This window comes from Gekko japonicus, unplaced genomic scaffold (assembly GCF_001447785.1).
Source record: "Gekko japonicus isolate JY-2015 unplaced genomic scaffold, Gekko_japonicus_V1.1 scaffold123, whole genome shotgun sequence".
In the NCBI taxonomy this organism is placed as follows: Eukaryota; Metazoa; Chordata; class Lepidosauria; order Squamata; family Gekkonidae; genus Gekko; species Gekko japonicus.
The window spans coordinates 675,763-695,785 of record NW_015169176.1 but is presented as its reverse complement, the minus strand read 5'-3'; the positions used below and the strand labels follow the sequence as shown (position 1 = coordinate 695,785).

Sequence of the window (20,023 nt, the reverse complement as noted above, 5' to 3'; positions counted from 1 at the left end):
CATCCCGGGGCCCAAGGAAGTTAAACTAGCTGCGACCAGGGCCAGGGCTTTTTCGGTGGCGGCTCCTACCTGGTGGAATGAGCTCCCGGGGTAGATCCGGGTCCTGCGGGACCTTATGCAGTTCCGCAGGGCCTGCAAGACGGAGCTCTTCCGCCAGGCTTTTGAGTAGGAGCCGCTGCCCCAGATTATACCACCACCGTTAAGGTGTCTCAAAGGATGCATCAACGAGGCCCAAGGAAGACGTTGGAAATTGTAGAAGAGCTTCGGCCATCGTCACTGGACACGTACTTTTTGGAAGCACCATCTGTAACTGTGGAGTTACCATCTTGGACTTAGGACATCAGTTACGAATTGAGCACAGTGGTTTTAATGTTGAATGTTTATTATGTTTTTATATGTTTTTATTCTGGCATGGCTGTGGGATATAAATGTGAAAAATAAATAAATAAATAAAGGATCAATCTAGAACATCCCTGACAAGTGTTCATCCAGCCGCTGCTTAAAGACTGCCAGTGAGGGGGAGCTCACCACCTCCCCAGGCCCCTGATCCCACTATTGCACAACTCTTCCTGTCAAAAAGTTTTTCCTAAGATCCAGCCGGTACTTTCCTGCCCTGAATTTAAACCCATTATTGCGAGTCCTACCTTCTGCTGCCAACAGAAACAGCTCCCTGCCCTCCTCTCAGTGACAGCCCCTCACGTACTTCAAGAGAGCAATCATGTCCCCCCTCAGCCTCCTCTTCTCCAAACTAAACATTCCCAAGTCCCTCAGCCTTTCCTCACAGGGCTTGGTCTCCAGGCCCCCAATCAGCCTCGTCACTCTCCAGTCATCATTTTCATATCAATACATAAACTTATTATACAATCATTCCCAATATTATGATGGAAAGGAACATCAATAGAGCAAGTAGAGCATCCGACTGCCCCGTAAAGACAAAAACCTGACGGGGGTGGGAACACACTGATCAGATATCAGAAATGTAATACAGAAAATGGGCTAGATCAGGGGTCCCCAATGAGGTCCCCGTGAGCCCCGTGGTGCCTACCGACCCTACCGACACCTTTCTTGGAGCCCACTACGTGTTTTTTGAAAATTGGGTGGGTCCAGGTGGGCCTCTTACTTTCAGATTTGCCACTGAAGATCTGATTGGCTATGCAGATTAAAGCTACATTGTTTAAGCAGCCGTTGCTACCACAGTGTTGGTTTTATTCTCTCTCACTCTTCTTTCCCAGGGTATCCTTAAACCACACCTCTTCTCGTCTGTACTTGGGCTTCCTCTGTGTGTGGCTCCGCCTCCAGCAGCAGCCATTTTGTGATAGTGCCCACTGCTCAAAGGTGCTTACTGGCTCAAAAAGGTTGGAGACCGCTGAGTAAGGCACCAAGAGGTGAGACTTCGGTCCCAATTATTTTTAACCATCATTGAAACAAAAAACTGCAAGAAGCAGCAAGTAGGTGCTTAACCGCCCTGCTCCATTAAAGTCCAATGAGCTCCCAGCAATGGGAAAGCTTTATACAGTTCCTGAGGCCTATCGCACCAAACCATGGTTACAAAAGCTTAACTGTGCTTTAGCAGGGTGCCTAAACTGACAAACCACGATTTATGATCATCCAGCAAACCAGAATCAGGACCTGTGGTTTGAAGCGGGTTTCCAAACCATGGCTTGTGCTATCTTCCGTTTGTCATGGTGTCTAAATGGACAAACTGTAACTTGTGATCAGCCAGGACACCAGGATCAGGAAGTGTAGTTGGCAGTGGATTTTCAAACTACTGTTTGTGCTAACTATGGTTTGGCTTGATGCTAGAACTGACTGGACTAGCCCTGCCCCATGGAAGTGCAAGTGCTGAAGAGATGGAAAATTAACCAGGCAAGCAGCCCCAAATCATGGTTTACTAAGTGGACAGAGAACAGAAGGAAACAAACAGCTGTAAACTATGGTTTAGCATCTAACCTATGGCTAGCACAATTCATGATTTGGTGTGATGTTTGAGTTATGTTATTGTTTCTCCCATAAAGAATCACCCGCTCCCTTTGATGGCTTGTTGACAAGTGATAGAATAGAGGTCAAGACAATACAGACCAAGTTTTTAAGTCACACTGATAGGTGCAAGAGCTATTGCCATAATTGGTACCAAGGTAGCCAGTCAGGGAGCCTGTTATTTGCTGAACTCCACCTGCTTGAAATAAACAGGATAGAATGTGGAATAAGATTCAGTTCTAGATACTCAAGAAAGTGGCACATTTCAGACAGCCTCTCAGCTGGCCACAGACATTCAGACAGGGCTAGAAGACCCCAGGGACCCTCTCATTAGTACAACTGGCATCACTGTAGCTAGTCAGGGAGCCTGTCAGCAGCTGCACCCTGCCCCTTTGAAATAAACAGGAGAGAATGTGAAATAGGACTCAGTTCTAGACACTCAAGAAAGCTGTGCATTTCAGACAGCCTCTCAGCTGGCCACAGACATTCAGACAGGGCTATAAGACCCAAGGGACCACCTCATTAATTCCTGCTTTTAATGGTGCTCAGTGAAGCTGTTAATTATTTCTTACTAGCTGCTAATTGTTTTTCTTGGACATCCAGCTCCCTGGTCCTGCAAGCCACCAAGTGCAACAGAATATGCCAGACTTGGGCCAGAAAAGAGGAAATGCCTCCTGTCCAGGAACACGTATCACAGAACTAGTTTCTAGGGTGACCAACAGCAGTGTTCCCTCTAAGATGAGTTAGTGTGAGCCAGCTCACACATTTTTGTCTCAGCTCAGGAAGGATGGCCCCAGAGCAAACTAATTTATGCAGTAGCCAAATCGCTCGCTCACAACTTTAATGCCAGTAGCTCACAAAGTAGAATTTGTGCTCCCAAGACTCCACAGCCTAGAGGGAGCATTGGCTGGCAGCCCTAACTGGGAGCTTTAGCATCCCATAATCCTACTCTGGGAAACCAAGTGATGCTGTGGTGCATCAATCTGGGACAGAAAGGCTTGCAGATCTACTGACTTCCCTCTCCGTTTGGGCAACTTATCACTGCAGGAGGTCACGCAAGGGAAACCTCCTCCTCCTCCTCCTCCTCCTCCTCCTCCTCAGGAGGTCACGCAAGGGAAACCTCCTCCTCCTCCTCCTCCTCCTCCAGACTTCTGGCTTCCATCCAACTTGTCTCCAGCTTGCCTCCTGCCTTTAGGCACCTGGGCAATGTATGTATTAGCTGCAGGAGCTGCCTCTTCGAACTCTCACTATGTTTTGCATAGTGGCCATAACTGGTACTTCAATTCAGTTCATAGCTTATTTCAATAAGAGATCAGTAACAATAAGGATAAGGAAAAGAAATAATGAAGAATAAGATGAAAAATAAGGAATGAAATATAAAATGAGGAACAGTGCAACAACGAGCACTGATTTGTGAGAGGACGGAGAGATGGCGCCTTTCTCCGACGGGTTATTATCAAGACTCGTCAGCCGCTTGCATATCCCACAAGCCCGAAGGCACAATTCAGCTAGTTATTTGTCATCTCCCGGGGGGGAATCTGCAAGGAGGAGGGAGACGTAAAGTTGTTCGGATCTTCCTGGTAGAGTTGATAGGATTGGGGCTGTGTACCGAGATCAAATGTCATTGTAGAATGGGCAGTAGAATGGTCGATAGCCTCTACTCTACCACTACACCAAACTGGCTCTCCAGTTTGGTGCAGTGGTTAAAGAGCGCAGACTCTAATATGGGGAAACCAGGTTTGATTCCCCACTCCTCCACTTGCACCTGGCTGGATGACCTTGGGCAAGCTGTAATTCTGATAAGAGCTGTTCTTGAAAAAGAGCAGTTTCTGTCAAGAGCTCTCCCAGCCCCACCTCCCTCACAGGGTGTCTGTTGTGGGGAGGGGGGGGGAAGGGATTGTAAGCTGCTCTTTGGATAGTGAAGGGCAAGGTATAAATCCAATCTCTTCTCTTCTTCTTTCCCTGCACGGCATGGGCCGAGCCGTTGAGGGAGTGGGACGCGATGATATCTGCCTTCCAGGAGGGCCAAACTGGTACTTCTTGAGTTAGACCAAGAGGCACTATTCATGGCCAGGCTAAGCAGTATGCTAACCACATGATCTGAGGTAAATCTCACTGGATTCAGTGTTCTTTACTTTTGAGTAAACCTGGATAGAATTATACTATGTGTGTTGTAGACTACACTGGCTAAACTAGAGCTTTTACAATGATGCAAGTCTTGATTTTCCCGCATCTCAGAAGAGGGTAGATTTCCCTTCCCCGTATCTGATAAACAACAACCATCTGAGGAAACTGAACCTGATAACATGATCTCGTTGGATCTGGGAAGGTAAGCAGGGTTGGTACTTGGAAGGGAGACCTCTAAGGGAGAATCTGCGGAGGAAGACAGTGGCAAACCACCTCCACTTCTCACTTGCCTTGAAAAAGCCTTTGCTGGGGTCACCACAGCACTTTACACACACATCTGATATAACCCACAGCCATCTGAGGAAACGGAAGATGATAAACATGATCTCATCAGATTTTGGAACCCAAACAGTGTCAGCTCTAGTTTGTGCTTGGATGGGAGACCACCAAAGAAGTCTAGGGTTGCTTCGCAGAGGCAGGCAGTTGTAGTCACCTAAGTCAAGGGTGGCTTGACAGCAAAGAACACATTTAAATACAAATCTGACTGCTTCTCTACATGAATCACAGTGTTACCGCGATGCATATTCATGGGCCATGCAAGTTGAATCCCGCAATATGGTTCTCCACATGTTCCCGGTAACCTACATCTTGCTGCAAAGCAAAATGCAATTCTTGGTTGGAATGTTCTGCAGGAAATAACTGCTGAAGTGTGCATGTATGGAAAAGGGGGAGTGATCAAATAAGGGCTTATAGACATTTGTGGTTTTCCGACTATGTTTCAAATGCAATATACACATCTATTACATGCAGCTTTGCAAAACGGCATAATTGAATTGCCAAACCTCTCCCCTTCCCACTCATCCACACTTCCTCCCCTCCTTCCATTCCTCGGCTGCTTATGCTACACCCCTCATCACATGGTGAGACGAAGGAAAGCGAAACATTCATGGAATAAGAGAAGCTGACAATTCGAGGGGAGGGGGAAGGGCAAAGGGGAGCTCTTACTTGCAATCGTGTTTCTCGATTTCAAAGTGAGGATTGAAGTTGAGGATAATCTTCTGATTGGGCTCTGGAGCGTAAATGATCCACTCGCAGTTCTGGTGGGAGGGGTAGTCCTGCGGATAGCCAGGTGAAGTGATGTAGCCAGCATCTTTGGAATTCAAACGGCCCCCGCACGATTGAGCTGCGAAAGAGACAAAAAGAACCCCAAAAGCCTTGAAATTAAAAAACAGCGGCTGAAATCAGTTAGGCAACTTCAAATGCATCACCGTTTATTCCTCTGAGTCTGAAAGTGGAGGATGCCCGAGTTGGGTCTTTCTTTTTCTTTTTACCTCCTCCTGCCTTTCTTTCCTTTTTTTAAAAAAAATGTTTTACAGACATATATTCTCCAAGTACAAAGGAAATCTCTGGACACTTCGAGTGAAGGTGATTACTCTACATAACAATCCTCCCCACACACGGACACATACCACATCTTAGACAGACCAGAAAAAAGCAAGAGCTATAAATGCAACCTCCTACACGATTTCAGATGGGGTTTTTTTTTTCCCCCAAACAGACAACACAGACATCAGATTATTTGGAAATGGAACTGCCTCTCTTTCTTCCCCTTCTGTTAGCTCTTTTACAAGCAATTCTATGGCTTTCTTCCATCGTTACCCTAACAGCACCTCACAGACTTTATTAGATCCAAACTGAACAAAACCACCTCTTGCAAAGCAGGGGAGTGGGGGGGGAATCCCTGCTTTACAAAACAGGAATAGCTCAGAGAGCAGTACTGCCAACCAGTGTTCCCTCTAAGCTGAGTTAGTGTGAGCTAGCTCACAGTTTCTTAGCCTCCGGCTCACACGTTTTTGTCTTAGCTCAGGAAGGATGGCTCCAGAGCAAACTGATTTATGCAGCAGCCTAATCGCTCGCTCACAAATTTAATGCCCGTAGCTCACAAAGTAGGATTTTCGCTCACAAGACTCCACAGCTTAGAGGGAACATTGCAGTGCCAACTGTGGGTTAGGATATACCTGGAGATTTGAAGGTGGAGTGTGGGAGAGGGAGAATAAACATTCTAAATAAACAAATAATAAATAAATACATTATTTATGTAGTCTGGAGACCAGTTGTCATTCCGGAAGATCTCCAGCCTTCACCTGGAGGTTGGCAGCCCTATCACGAAAAGAAGCAGGCCAACCCATAACAAGTCCAATGCCCTAGATAAAGTTAGATGCAATGCAACCCTGCCTTGACCCTTCTTTCCCAAGTTTTGGTATCGCTCTACATACAGCAGGTAGAGAAAGAAGTACTTTTCTCCCTTTCCCACCATACAAGAACTCGTGGGCACTCAATGAAATTGCTGAGCAGTCAGATTAGAACAGATAAAAGGAAGCACTTCTTCACCCAAAGAGTGATTAACACATGGAATTCACTCCCACAGGAGGTGGTGGCGGCTACAAGCATGGATGGCTTCAGGAGGGAATTGGATAAACATATGGAGCAGAAGTCCATCAGTGGCTATAGCCACAAGGTATAGATAGGAACTCTGGGGCGTTTGATGCTTGGGGGTGAGCAACTGTGGGAGGGCTTCTAGTGTCCTGGCCCCACTGGTGGACCTCTGATGGCACCTGGTATTTTTGGCCACTGTGTGACAGAGTGTTGGACTGGATGGGCCATTGGCCTGATCCAACATTTGGCTTGTCTTACGTTCTTATGTTCACTCCCTCCCGCCCACCCCCCGCCAATCCCAGTGGCCTGTCTGGCTCTTCTCTGACTTATAAACGATAAGGTAAAAATTTACAAACACCATGTTTTGGCCATATCACTTTAGGAAAGGAACATTCTTGTGGTTGCCCAGCATAGAATTGGTCTGGATGTGTTTCAGCTCTGGGGGAGCACTCTTTCACGTGGCACCTGGAGATCTTCCACTATTCCAGTTGATCTCCAGACACCCAAGATTAGTTCTCCTGGAGGAAGCGGCTGCTTTGGAGGGTGGACTCTATGGCATTGTACCCTGCTGAGGTCCTTGGCTTCCCCGAACCCCACCCTCCCCAGGCTCCACCCCCGAATTGCCACGTATTTCCTAACCCAGAGCCAATCTTGGGATATAGATTCAAGGGGAAGGAAGGAAGGTCCTAATAATTATAACAACACTGTCGACACAGAATAGCCATCTTTCTTTCTGTCCCTCTTTCGCAAAGGGCGGTGTCCCTGTGTCATGAACACCAAATATTTGAGACGTACGTTAGCCCAGTCAGAGCAGCAGGCTGAACCCAGAATACAGTGCTGCTCTGGAGAAATAATCTGAAGGACAGCTTGAACATGGTTTGAATGGTGTCCCCACAAACACCGAAGTGTACTGGAAGCAACCTGAGAAGTTACAAAACCACATAATGGCCCTTTCTCGGCCGGCATCCTAGACAAATATCTTCCCTGAGAATTTCAGGGCTGGGTCTGTAGAGAAGGTCTACGTGTCCCACATGGGCCCACACAGGAGGTTTCTGCAGCGATGGCTTCCAGATCACATTTTGGGATTCCTCGCTTCAGATCCAACCACAGGACTGTACCTTCCACGCCCCCCCCTCCTTCCCTTCCCAAACTCTCTTGGCTTTCCCCCTTCATCTCCTCCCCGTCTCCCTCCCAAGATTTCAAGCCAAGCTAAGCAAGTTGGAATTAAAGACTGCAATAATCAACACTGGTGGTTTTTGTGGCGCTGGCCCACAAATAGCCTGGTAACAATTACATTGTGAGCGAGGAAAAGCACTTTCAGCCCTTGGTTATAACAACAGGCCCTGGAGGGTGATTTCATCTTCAAGAAAACATTTCATCTTATGAATGCCACAAATCTGATTTATTATTTCATTACCGGCTGGGGGGTGGGGCGGGGAGAGAATCTGCATCACACACACGCACAATTGATAACATACTGAGGAATCCCAGCAATGCCCCCTTCTTCCCCACACGATGTCTACCAGGCACGTCACTTTGACTCTCCCCAGACCCATCTGAAGTGATGCAGCTGCACATCTGATGCTGCCCCGCTGCAATCCAAAGAGGAATGGCCTGTAGGATGTCCATGGACTACCTATCTCGAATGGCTATAGAGTAGGGGTTGGGGATAAGGGAAGAGAGGAGAACAGGCCGTGGCTCAGTGGTAGAGCATCTGCTTGGCATGCCGAAGGACCCAGGTTCGATCCCCAGCCAAAGATACATAGCCGGAAATTTTAAAAAAAAATGGCAATCCCCAACCAGGAGCATGCACAGATATACTTTCTGCTCATGTCCAAGGTTCATCGGACCACGGCTCAAACGTGAGGGGAAGGAGGGTGTTCCCACAACACGTCAGCTCACATTTCTGTACAGCGGAGGCAACTGATTCACGTCTACTACTTGAGTGGCCCAGGCTAGCCTGATATCATCAGAAGCTAAGCAGGGTTGGCCCTGGTTAGTACTTGGACTGGAGACCCCTAAGGAACCCCAGGGTTCCTCTGCAGAGGCAGGCAATGGCAAATGACCTCTGCTCATCTCTTGCCTTGAAAACCCCTGTGGGGCGGCCATACGTCAGCTGTGACTTGACGGCACTTTCCATCACCACTTCTTCACAAATGAGAACAAAATGGAGGCCAAGACTGGCTCTGGACTGAGGGCCTGAAACGGTCCTGGGGTGGAGTAAGCCACTGGTGTCACGTCAAAAATGCATGACTGCGCCCTTGCGCTATCAAGTGGACAATGTGCACCACCAACCACAGCCAGCCCAACCCAGCCCAGCCCCCTGTCATTCTCCTTTTTGCTGCTGCGGAAAAGGCCAGCAAACAGGTCGGCTCAATGGGCTGCCCAAATCACATTGGAAGCTAGGGCTGTGCATGTTGCAGAAGAAGAAGAGGAAGAGGAGGAGGAGGAGATTGGATTTATACCCCGCCCTTCACTCGGAGTCTCAGAGCGGCTTACAAACTCCTTTCCCTTCCCCTCCCCACAACAGACACCCTGTGAGGTCGGTGGGGCTGAGCGAGCTCTTTCCAGAACTGTCCTTGAGAGAGCAGCTCTGACAGAACTATGGCTTGCCCAAGGTCATCCAGCTGGTTGCATGTGGAGGGGTGGGGAGTCAAATCCGGTTCTCCCAGATTAGAGTCTGCTCACTTAACCACTACGCCAAACTTGCTCAAGCACTATTGATGCTTGTTCTACACTCTGCATCCAACCTGCCACCCCAAACCTCACTCTCTTGGGTGGCAGTTCAGTCAGTAGGTGTCAACACTGGCACCTCCTCCTCCTGAGGAACTACAAGAAAACCTGGGTTTTCTTGCTTGTATATATGAGCCACAATGTAACAGAAAGCTTTCTGGTACAGTACTCAACTAAAAGCTGTCACCCTATACTAAACCAGGAAACAAAAAAACCAATTTAAACACATTATATGTGTTTTCCTCCTGTGATTTGAAGACAACCTCAAGATTCAAGTACATGTGTTTTAATGCAAGCAGACGAAGCTTGACACTTTTCAGGGCACAAAGGGTGGGAAAGGGGATGAAAGAAGGAAGAGGTATGGGCTGCCACAGGTGGCCAAAAGGACAGGTAGTCAGGTGCTATTTCCCCCTCCTGCCTGAAACTTCAAAGGAAATCTTACTCCTGCTTGGTCTGCAGTTATTGCCATTGAGAATTAAAGTTTATTGAGCTGTGTGTCAATCAAGGATACTTTGACATGCCCAGACAGAGTGGAAATACCTTTCGTGGGTTACTAAAGACATATTCTCCCAGCTGTTTGAATCTTTGGTCCAAAACACCTGATTGTAAGATTGAGGCTCACCAAACAAAGTAAAATATTGGGCACCCCAGAGTTTGGCATTTATGAAGCTGTTTTTTTGTGGGATCCATAACGTTTTAGATATGAATGATATTCAGGTATTAGGCAGGGTTTCCACTGGGCTAATATGAAGATTTTGCAATCGTTTGGTTTTATTCTACTGAATTGCCATATGCCCTTGGGTCAGTATCTGCATGTGAGCCAGTTTGGTGTAGTGGTTAAGAGCGCGGACTCTAATCTGGGAGAACCGGGTTTGATTCCCCACTCCTTCACTTGCACCTGGCTGGATGACCTGGGGCAAGCCATAGTTCTGTTAAGAGCTGTTCTTGACAAAGAGCAGTTTCTGTCAAGAGCTCTCTCAGCACCACCTACCCCACAGGGCGTCTGTTGTGGGGAGGGGGAAGGGAAAGGAGTCTGTAAGCCACTCTGAGACACCTTTGGATAGTGAAGGGCGGGGAATAAATCCAATCTCTTCTTCTTCTTCTTCTTCTTCTATCTATTTTTTAAAAAACAGGGGACCTATTTTGATATTGGTCAAAAGGGTCGGCAGGAACAGCTCTGTTCAATTACTTATTCACACACAAGGCAAAACACAGGAAAAGGATTCTAAGTTTTTCCTTCTCGGACTGAATATCAACAAAAGCTTCAGTAAAGCCCTTCTGGTGCAGTGAGGTTGAACTAGGATCTGAAAGACTCAAGTTCAAATCCCCACTCGCCACTGGGTGACCTTGGGCCAGTCATTCTCTCTCAGCTTAACCTGCGTCATAGGGTTGCCAGCTACAGGTTGGGAGATACCTAGAGATTTTGGGGGTGGAGCCTAAGGGGATGGAGTTTGGGGAGGGGAGGGACTTCAGTGGGGTATAATGCCATACAGTCCACCTTCCAAAGTGGCCATTTTCTCCAGGTGAGCTGATCTCTGTCACTTGGAGATCGGTTATACCAGCGGGAGATCTCCAGCCACCACCTGGGGTCTGGCAACCCCACTACCTCATACTGTTGTGGGAAGGATAGAATGGAAGAGGCGAGAACTACAGGTGTCTCCTTCAGCTACCTTGGAGGAAGCACAGGATAAGAAAATGCACTAAAAGGGCATCACCCTGCCAACAAAAGTCCGTATGGTCAATCAAAGGTATTCCCAGTAATAATGTATGGATGCAAGCGCCGAGCACCAAAGAATAAATGCTTTTGAATTATGGTGCTGGAGAAGACTCTTGAGAGTCCCTTGGACTGGAAGGAGATCAAATCAGTCAGTCCTAAAAGAAATCAACCCTGACTGTTCCCTGGAAGGCCAGATAATGAAGCTGAATCTCAAAGACTTTGGCCACCAAATGAGAAGGGAGCACTCACTGGAGAAGACCCTGATGCTGGGAAAGATTGAAGGTCAAAGAAGACGGGGACGGCAAAGGATGAGATGGTTAGACAGTGTTATCGATGGAACAAACATGAAATTAAGCAAACTCCAGAGGACGATGGATGACGGGAGGACCTGGCATGATGTGGTCCATGGGGTCGTGAAGAGTCAGACTGGACTATGCGACGGAACAAAAATGGCCACTCTGTCTCCAGGTCCACCCCCAGCCCTATTAAGCAGACCTGAATGCTTAAGCCTCCTGCCTCCCCTCACACACCATTTCCCCCACCCACGGAGCTGCTTTTTGCCCTCTTGGGGGAAACCAACCCTCAGTCACTTACTTGGTTCTGCAAACCAAGATGAGATAAACAAATGGAGAGAACTGTCCCAACAACTCTGTTATGGTTTACACAAGGAAGGGAATGAAGCTTAAAAATGCCTCCCAGCTCTGTCTTGGAGATGTAAGGGAAATCTGCTGAGGAGCACCATACGGGGATCCCCGGGGCACACGGGAAGCCCCACAAGGTCCAAGTAGTCTAGGGTTGCCAGGTGCCCCCTGGCCACCAGCAGGAGATGGGAGGGACAGGGTTGGTAGATCCAAGGAGAGGAATGCTTGGAGATTTGGGGGTGGAGCCTGGGGAGGAGAGGGACCTCACTGGGTACACCGCAGAGTCCACCCTCCAAAGCATCCATGTTCTCCAGGGGAAGAAGAATAAGAGATTGGATTTATACCCTGTCCTTCACTACCCAAGGGAGTCTCAGAGCGGCTTACAAACTCCTTTCCCTTCCCCCTCCCCTCCGCACAACAGACACCCTGTGAGGTAGGTGGGGCTGAGAGAGCTCTGACAGAAACTGCTCTTTTTCAAGAACAGCTCTGCCAGAACTATGGCTTGCCCAAGGTCATCCAGCAGTTGCGAGTGGAGGAGTGGGGAATCAAACCTGGTTCTCCCAGATTAGAGTCCACGCACTTAACCACTACACCAAACTGGAAGTGATCTCTATCATCTGGAAATGAGCTGTAATTTCAGGGGGTCCCCAGGTCCCACCTGGAGGCTGGCATCCCTAATAGTAATCCCTTGGGCTACCAGTCGCTTCTCTCTACCATATAAGTAACCCTCTCCCCTATGTCTCAAAGGCGGAGGCCTTGGCTCACTGGTAGAGCATCTGCTTGGCATGCAGAAGGTCCCAGGGCCAACTCCAATTAAGAGGACAAGGCAGTAAATGATGTGAAAGACCTCCACTGGAGAAGACCCCGGAGAGCTGCTGTCAGTCTGAGTAGAAAACATTGACCTTGATGGACCAAGGGTCTGATTCAGTATAATCCAGCTTCACGTGTTTCCATGCCTGCTCCCTCTTTTCTTGGAGGGGGTTATTTTCGATCTATAAAGATATGATGTTCCAGAATAAGGGACCCCCTTTAGAACAAGGGACCCCAGAAATGCTTATATGTACGTTCCCACCCACACAGCGTAGCCCTGGGAAAATGACATCCCTGCTTATCTAAAACCTCTGATGGCCCCAAAGCACTGGATAACCTCCTGGTCCCCTCGGCCAAAAGAGGATGGGAAACATCGCCTCAGCTGGCTGGGTATGTAAGCAGAGGCTGAAATTAGAGGTTAGCAGAAGCACATAAAATTATACGGCGACAGAAGTTTCCAGGTTTAAGGGGATTTTTTTTTAAACATCAAGAGCGTCAGCAGACCACAGCAGAGTCAGTCAGGAGAGAGGTTGGAGGGAGGAAAGGCTTCAGAGACTTTTTTCCCCTCCTCTAATGTCAGTCATGCTTGAATATCACCATCTGCATGAAAACAGCATGGCCTTCTGAATTATATATTACTTCTCAGCAGTCACCTCAACAGGAGGACGGGGGCCTTCTTCCTTCACAAGATGCCGTCCTCCTCCCCCTCCCCCTCAATCCCTCCCCCCCAACCTGACCGAATGACCACCTCCCTCATTTCCACCTCAGACAGCCGGGCTGCCGCTGAAGGGCCCAAGGAACCTGGCTTCCCCTCGCCACCATTCGCCAGGCCTTTCTTGCGCTCCCCCTCATCTAGTGGGGGAAACCCTTGATGTGGTAAACTGAAGCGGCACTAAATCACGCTAACAAAATCAGGCCATTGCCTTTAATGGGGACACACAATCCTGTACTTAGGAGAGGCTCGCAGGAGGAGGCCTGCTCTCTGGCACAGACGAACAATTACACCGGTTCCTTAACACAATGGCAGAGATAGCGGTGGTAATTAGCTCCTCACAAATCATCCCCCTTCTTAGCCTGAGCTCTCCCCCACCCCCGCCCCAACCCTTTGACAGCGCAAAGCAAACCAAATTACGCCGTCCCCGGGCACCTCAGGTATCTGCAGTGCACTGCAGGGCCCCCTCTTTAGCAGGAGGGCCTGAAAGCAGTAGGCAGGCTTAATCTTGGGAAAGGAGAAGGCCGAAGCCAAAGCACCTCGTCTAGTACAGAGGAGCCCTAGTGAAGGAGCCCCATGGGGACTCTGCCCGGCCAGGATCCGGCCTTCCAGGTGTAACTAAGAGGGAGGTGGCCAGCTGGCTCGGAAGCAGCCGAGGGTGTAATTTTCCAATTTGTAGGCTCTGCTGCCGACTCCGGCAGAAAAACCTTAAAACCTTGCAGTCGACATCCCACCAGTGAGAAGAGAGACCAGCCAGATGCCAACAGCCTGTAGGCGGGCAGGTGGGCCCTGCTGAATTTTTGTTTTAAAAAAAAGTCACTTCAACTTTGCAAACTGCAAACAGGCCCTCTCTGGCCTTCCTTTGAGACAACTCTCTGGAAGAAATAGCTCCCTCCTTTCTAAGAAAAAGGTGCCCCGCCTGGCACAGAAGCCACGAAAAGGGAACAATGGAGACAGGAAACACGCCCCCCCCCCACAGAAGACTCCCCCGTCCCTCTCAGAAGGGAGGCATCGGCTTCCTCCGATGCCACAAAAGAAGCCTATTTTTATCTCTCACAACAAAGTCCATCTCCCGTGCATGTGGTGTGCTGCTTTGTTCTAAACACATTGATTATTTAAACACTTTCTCCTCACACACTCTGTGAGGAGACACACTGTGTGTCTTTCCCCTTCTGGAAAAGGGGGGCGGAGGGAATTCCTGGAGAAACCTCACCAGAAAGCATTGAAGAGCGACGGACTTATATAAAAACATCTGGTTTTGTTCCATGGAGAGAACTTTCTCAACGCAAAAACATTTACACAAAGCCACAGTTCTTATTCAAATCTCTTCCCCCTTGCTTGGAAGCAACTCATAACACACACACGCACACACACACACACAAACCTGCCGGTACAGATTTTTATGCAGACTTGCTACACACCCATCTATCAGTTACTTGTAAGATACAGATGTATATGCGCAATTCACGCTTCCCTCCTGTGCACACTTTAGCCACCCCTCTCAAGAGAAAAAAAAATCACGTGCCATTTGCACAAGCGAAAACCCTTCCAACAGAAATATTCCAAGCGACAGATTATATTTTTCTTGGAACGGGGTGATGTCTTCTAGCGAAGAAAACATGTTCACGCCTTCCACACCTCATCATCCGCTCGCACCGAGTACAGAATTCCCACGTATGCCTTGGTCTCTCTGCTGGGCTAGCTCCCCAAATATGAAGTACGATAGAATATTAACACAAAGTTCCCTGACTTGCCCTCAATACATCGATGTGAAATTCCAGTCCACTTAAGTGATCTGCAGTTTCACACTGACATAGCAAGGAGGGAACACTGGTGTCAATAGCCCATATTAAGGAAGTTGGCAACTCTCATTATTTAACCTGATCCAAGGGATGCCAGCCTCCAAATGGGACCTAGGGATCTAAGGTTGCTTGCCAGGTCCTTACCTTCTGCCAGCAGGGGGCTCCAGCTCGCTCCCCTGGACCTTCTTGCACATGTGCAAAGAGTGTGCAAAGCTATGATGTCACCCAGAAGTGATGCCATTGCATCAGGCAAGTTATGCAGGAGACACTAGCTCTTGGTAAAAAAAACCCTCTATGGTCACCATAGAGTTTTTAGCCAAATGCTAGAGCATCCCCTGCACGATGACGTCACACATCATCGTGCCAGGCACATCAGGTGCGGCAGTGCTCTTCAGGGGTGGGGCTCCCCCTGCCAGCCAGCTGGCCGGTGGCAGATTGGGGCCACTGGAATTTGGGGAAACCCCACCCCCATTGGGGGATGGCAACCCCATAATTACAGCTCATCTCCAGACTACAGAGACCAGTTTCCTAGGAGAAAATGGATGCTTTGGTGGGTGGACTCTATGGCACTCTCCCACACTGAGGTCCCTGTCTCCCCCAAGCTCCACCCCCAAATCTCTAGGAGTTTCCCAACCTGGAGCTGGCAACCCTACACCCCCCTCTGATGGCCAGGAGGGACCTAGCAACCCTACCTGGTCCTGTAATTGAATACAGTATCGAAGGAGAGCATTCTTTCACTCCACTCTTAATTGAACAACAGTTAAATTTGGGGTCATTCACGCATTATGCAGGGCAGACCCAGATCTACCAGTCAGTGAACACTAAATGGCAAACAATCTTGGTTCAGTATATCCCGATGATCAATGTGCGTTTGCAAAAGCATGTTGGTTGCATTCATTGCTTTCGGTTTTTTAGGTGTACGCTTCAAATACTTGAGGTGCACACCTAAAAAAGAATTGTGTTTAAAAGTCCTTGAACCTAAACACCTGCAGTTTTATGTGCTGTAGCTCATCCCACATTGAGGAGTTTTTTCTGGAGGCGTTTGAAATTCCCAAGATCACAGCAAAAAAATTCTGCTCATAGTAATTGAACCTCATGACCCATTTGCCCCAAGAGAAGGGGAGGGGGGGGGAGAAAACAGCTGCTATCACAAATAGGATGGTTGCACAAATGCACACACACCAGATGGTTTAATATCTCCACTCCACAGGGCAGGGGTCCTCAAACATGTGGGTACTTTTGGAATTCAGAAGGAAAGGTACTGCGTGCCACCACGAAACGTCTGTCATGGGCGGAGGAAGCAATCAGAATATTGGGGAATTGCGAGCCAAACTCCTCCCACACTGGAGGCTGCAATTTCTGAATGGGTGCTCTCCCCAGCTAGGGTTGCCAACCTCCAGGTGGTGTCTGGAGAATTCTAGGAATTATAACTGGTCTCCAGACAACATAGATCACTTCTTCCCCTGGAAGAAATGGCTGCTTTGGAGGGCGGACGCTATAGTATCATTCCCCACTGAGGTCCCTCCCTTCCTCAAATCCCACCCTCCCCAGGCTGAGCCCCCCAATTCTCCAGGAATTTCACAATCTGGAATTGGCAGCAGACACAATGGTGATGCCTCCTGTGGTCTTCTAAAAGCACCCTTGGAGAAACGACAGCTGAGGGGTGACATGGTCGAGGTTTACAAGATTATGCATGGGATAGAGCAGGTAGAGAAAGGAGCACTTTTCTCCCTTTCCCACCACACAAGAACTTGTGGGCACGCCATGAAATTGCTGAGCGGTCGGGTTAGAACAGATAAAAGGAAGTACTTCTTCACCCAAAGAGTGATTCACACATGGAATTCACTGCCTCAGGAGGTGGCGGCGGCTACAAGCATGGACGGCTTCAAGAGGGGACTGGATAAGCATATGGAGCAGAGGTCCATCAGAGGCTATTAGCCACAAGGTATAGATAGGAGCTTTCGGTCTGGGGCAAGTGATGCTCTGTATTCTTGGTGCTTGGGAGGGGGGGAAGTGGGAGGGCTTCTAGCATCCTGGCCCCACTGCTGGACCTCCTGATGGCACCTGGTATTATTTGGCCACTGTGTGACAGAGCGTTGGACTGGATGGGCCATTGGCCTGATCCAACATTGACTTCTCTTATGTTCTTATGTCCACCCCCAGCTCTAGTGAGAGGGAGGAAAGCCAGCACACTGGCTCTTTGGTTGGAGGAAACAGCAGGTGAGTACCAGGAAGCACTCTACTCGTCCCTGGGGCACCGTGTTGGGGATCGCTGTCACAGAGTATAGCCTAAAGACCCCTGAGGCTTGAATTAACAAAAAGTACACATTTCAGCAAACAGAAGAGCCCTTTGTAGAATTCTAAGCAAGTGCGATGAACGCACATGGGAGGGAGCAGAATTGTGGCAGCGAGCTCCGTCCTCGATCCACACACGTTCACCGCAACACATGCGCGGAGTCCGTGCACCTCCCAGTGACGTGTGTGAAGGGCTTTCTTCCCAACGGTGTGTGAAGGGCTTTCTCCCCTCCGTTGGGAACTCTGGAAAAACAAGGTTCCTAAGCTGTGCAGGGAGAGCTGCACACAAATATAAGCGCACATCAGTGCTCCCTCTAAACTGAGTTAGTGTGAGCTAGCTCACACTTTTTTAACCTCCAGCTCACACATTTTTGTCTTAGCTCTAGAAGGATGGCTCCAGAGCAAACTAATTTATGCAGTAGACAACTTGCTCACTCACAGCTTTAATGCCAGTAGATCACAAAGTAGAATTTTTGCTCACAGGGCTCCACAGCTTCGAGGGAGCATCGGTGTGTACATACGTTGCAGGCACAGGACGTGATCCCGTTCTCCCAACAAGCACGTTCATTGTGGACACCTAAAACCAATGAGAAAGGGTTCCCCCATGTAGGCACTCCCCTCCAGACCTTCCTTTGCCCTCCATCTACGCTGCCCCACCCCAACATGCAGCGCAGGGGAGACAAGGAAACACAGAACATTAGGCAGAGAAAAGAGACTAAAAGAAACAGGGAAGCTGCTCCTGGCAACCATCCGTAACAGGCAATTTGGCTTTAAATACCGTGGATGCCTCATTCTCTCCCCCTGTAAACCTGGTTAGAGCATGATGAACGGGAGATGGTTTTTCTTCTCCCACCTCTGTTTAAGCCTTGTCTTTTATGTCAAACGCACTAAAACAAGGAATGTTCTGAACACGTTGCCTTTTAAATTGTTTCTCAAAACAGCATTTTTAAGTTCTTCGTTGGGTTGGATTAATCGGTGACTGATCTATGTTAAATTATCGTGTGAATACCCAGCCTGGCATGTCCAGGAGTAAAATGAGTAGGGATGCCAGCCTCCAGATGGGACCTGGGGATCCCCTGGAATCACAGAGCATCTGCAGACTACAGAGATCAGTTCCCCAGGAGAAAATGGAGGGGGGACTCTATGGCCTTGTACCCCACTGAGGTCCCTGTCCTCCCCAGGTTCCACCGCCAAATCTCCAGGAGTTTCCCAACCTGGAGCTGGCAACCCCAGGGCTACTTTTGGGCAGGAACGCACAGGAACGGAGTTCCGGCTGGCTCCTGAGCTGGCCACACCTAGCAGGAACTCATTAGCATAATAGGCCACACCCAACAGCAGAAACTCATTAGGATTGGCTACATTAGAGGTGTGTGGCCTAACATGCAAAGGAGTTCCTGCTACAAAAAGAGCTCTGGCGTTTTGACAACAAGGTAAACAGAATAAGAAGCAAAAGGTGAGTGTGGCTGGATGACCACACTTCTGGTAACATGGGGGTGCGGCCTAATATGCTAATGTGCTGTGCTGTCAAGGGTGTGGCCTAATATGCTAATGAGTGCCTGCTGTTGGGTGTGGCCTATTATGCTAATACGTTCCTGCTGGGCTTTTTCTACAAAAAAAGCCCTGGGCAACCCCATCCCCCACATCCTCCCATTGATTGCCAGCAGGATGTGGCAACTCTAAAAATATGTAAACTGGTTACTGGGTGGATGGGTAGAAGCAGGGGACTCACACCCTCCCCTCCTTTGTAGCATTAACATCAACACCTTCAGCTCTCCTGCAACACAGTAAGTTTATTTTAATAACTATCACGTCAGTATGTATTGCAAGAAGTCACACATGCATATACACAACACACAAAAATCATTTAAGTATAAAAATGGCTGAATTGGGGTTTTTTGGAAAAAAATTGCACATCAAAAGGGGGTACTCTTTCTTGTCACGGCTAAGTTTATGCAAGGCTCATTTAAGAAACATAAAGATAAGAATCCAAGGCTGATACCGCCTTATAATGTCGATTGGGAGGAGGAGGAGGAGGAGGAGGAGGAGACTGGATATACACCCCGCTCTTCACTCGGAGTCTCAGGGTGGCTTACAAACTCCTTTCCCTTCCCCTCCTCGCAACAGACACTCTGTGAGGTTGGTGGGGCTGAGAGAACTCTGAGAGAACTGTCCTTGGGAGAACAGCTCTGACAGAACTATGGCTTGCCCAAGGACATCCAGCAGGTGCATGTAGAGGAGTGGGAAATTAAAATCTGCCTCCATTCCTGAGGACTGGAAGGTAGCTAACGTCACTCCCATCTTTAAAAAGGGTTCCAGAGGAGATCCGGGAAATTACAGGCCAGTCACTCTGACTTCGATACCGGGTAAGTTGGTGGACACTATTATTAAGGAAAGAATTAATAGGCACATAGATGAACCAAAACTATTGAGGAAGACTCAGCATGGGTTCTGTAAGGGAAGCTCTTGTCTCACTAACCTGTTAGTGTTCTTTGAGGGAGTGAACAAACATGTGGACAAGGGGGACCCAATAGATGTTGTTTACCTTGACTTCCAGAAAGCTTTTGATGAAGTTCCTCATCATAGACTCCTAAGTAAGCTCAATAGTTGTGGGATAAAAGGACAAGTCCTTTTGTGGATCAAAAACTGGCTGATTAATAGGAAACAGAGAGTGAGTATAAATGGGCAATTTTCTCAGTGAAGGGTGGTAAGCAGTGGGGTACCGCAGGGATCAGTACTCGGTCCGATGCTTTTTAACTTGTTTATTAATTATTTG

The 20,023-nt window shown here is 48.5% G+C and overlaps 1 protein-coding gene across 2 annotated transcripts in view; it reads right to left on the bottom strand.

Moving 5' to 3' along the window:
* The window catches only part of NRP2 (neuropilin 2), a 292,663-nt gene that overhangs the window by 225,069 nt on the left and 47,571 nt on the right, over positions 1-20,023 (bottom strand). For both annotated transcript variants that reach the window (XM_015416007.1, XM_015416008.1), the window contains exon 2: positions 5,110-5,287. In XM_015416007.1, coding sequence (XP_015271493.1) covers positions 5,110-5,287 — 178 coding nt within the window. The remainder of the gene's footprint in view (positions 1-5,109; positions 5,288-20,023) is intronic.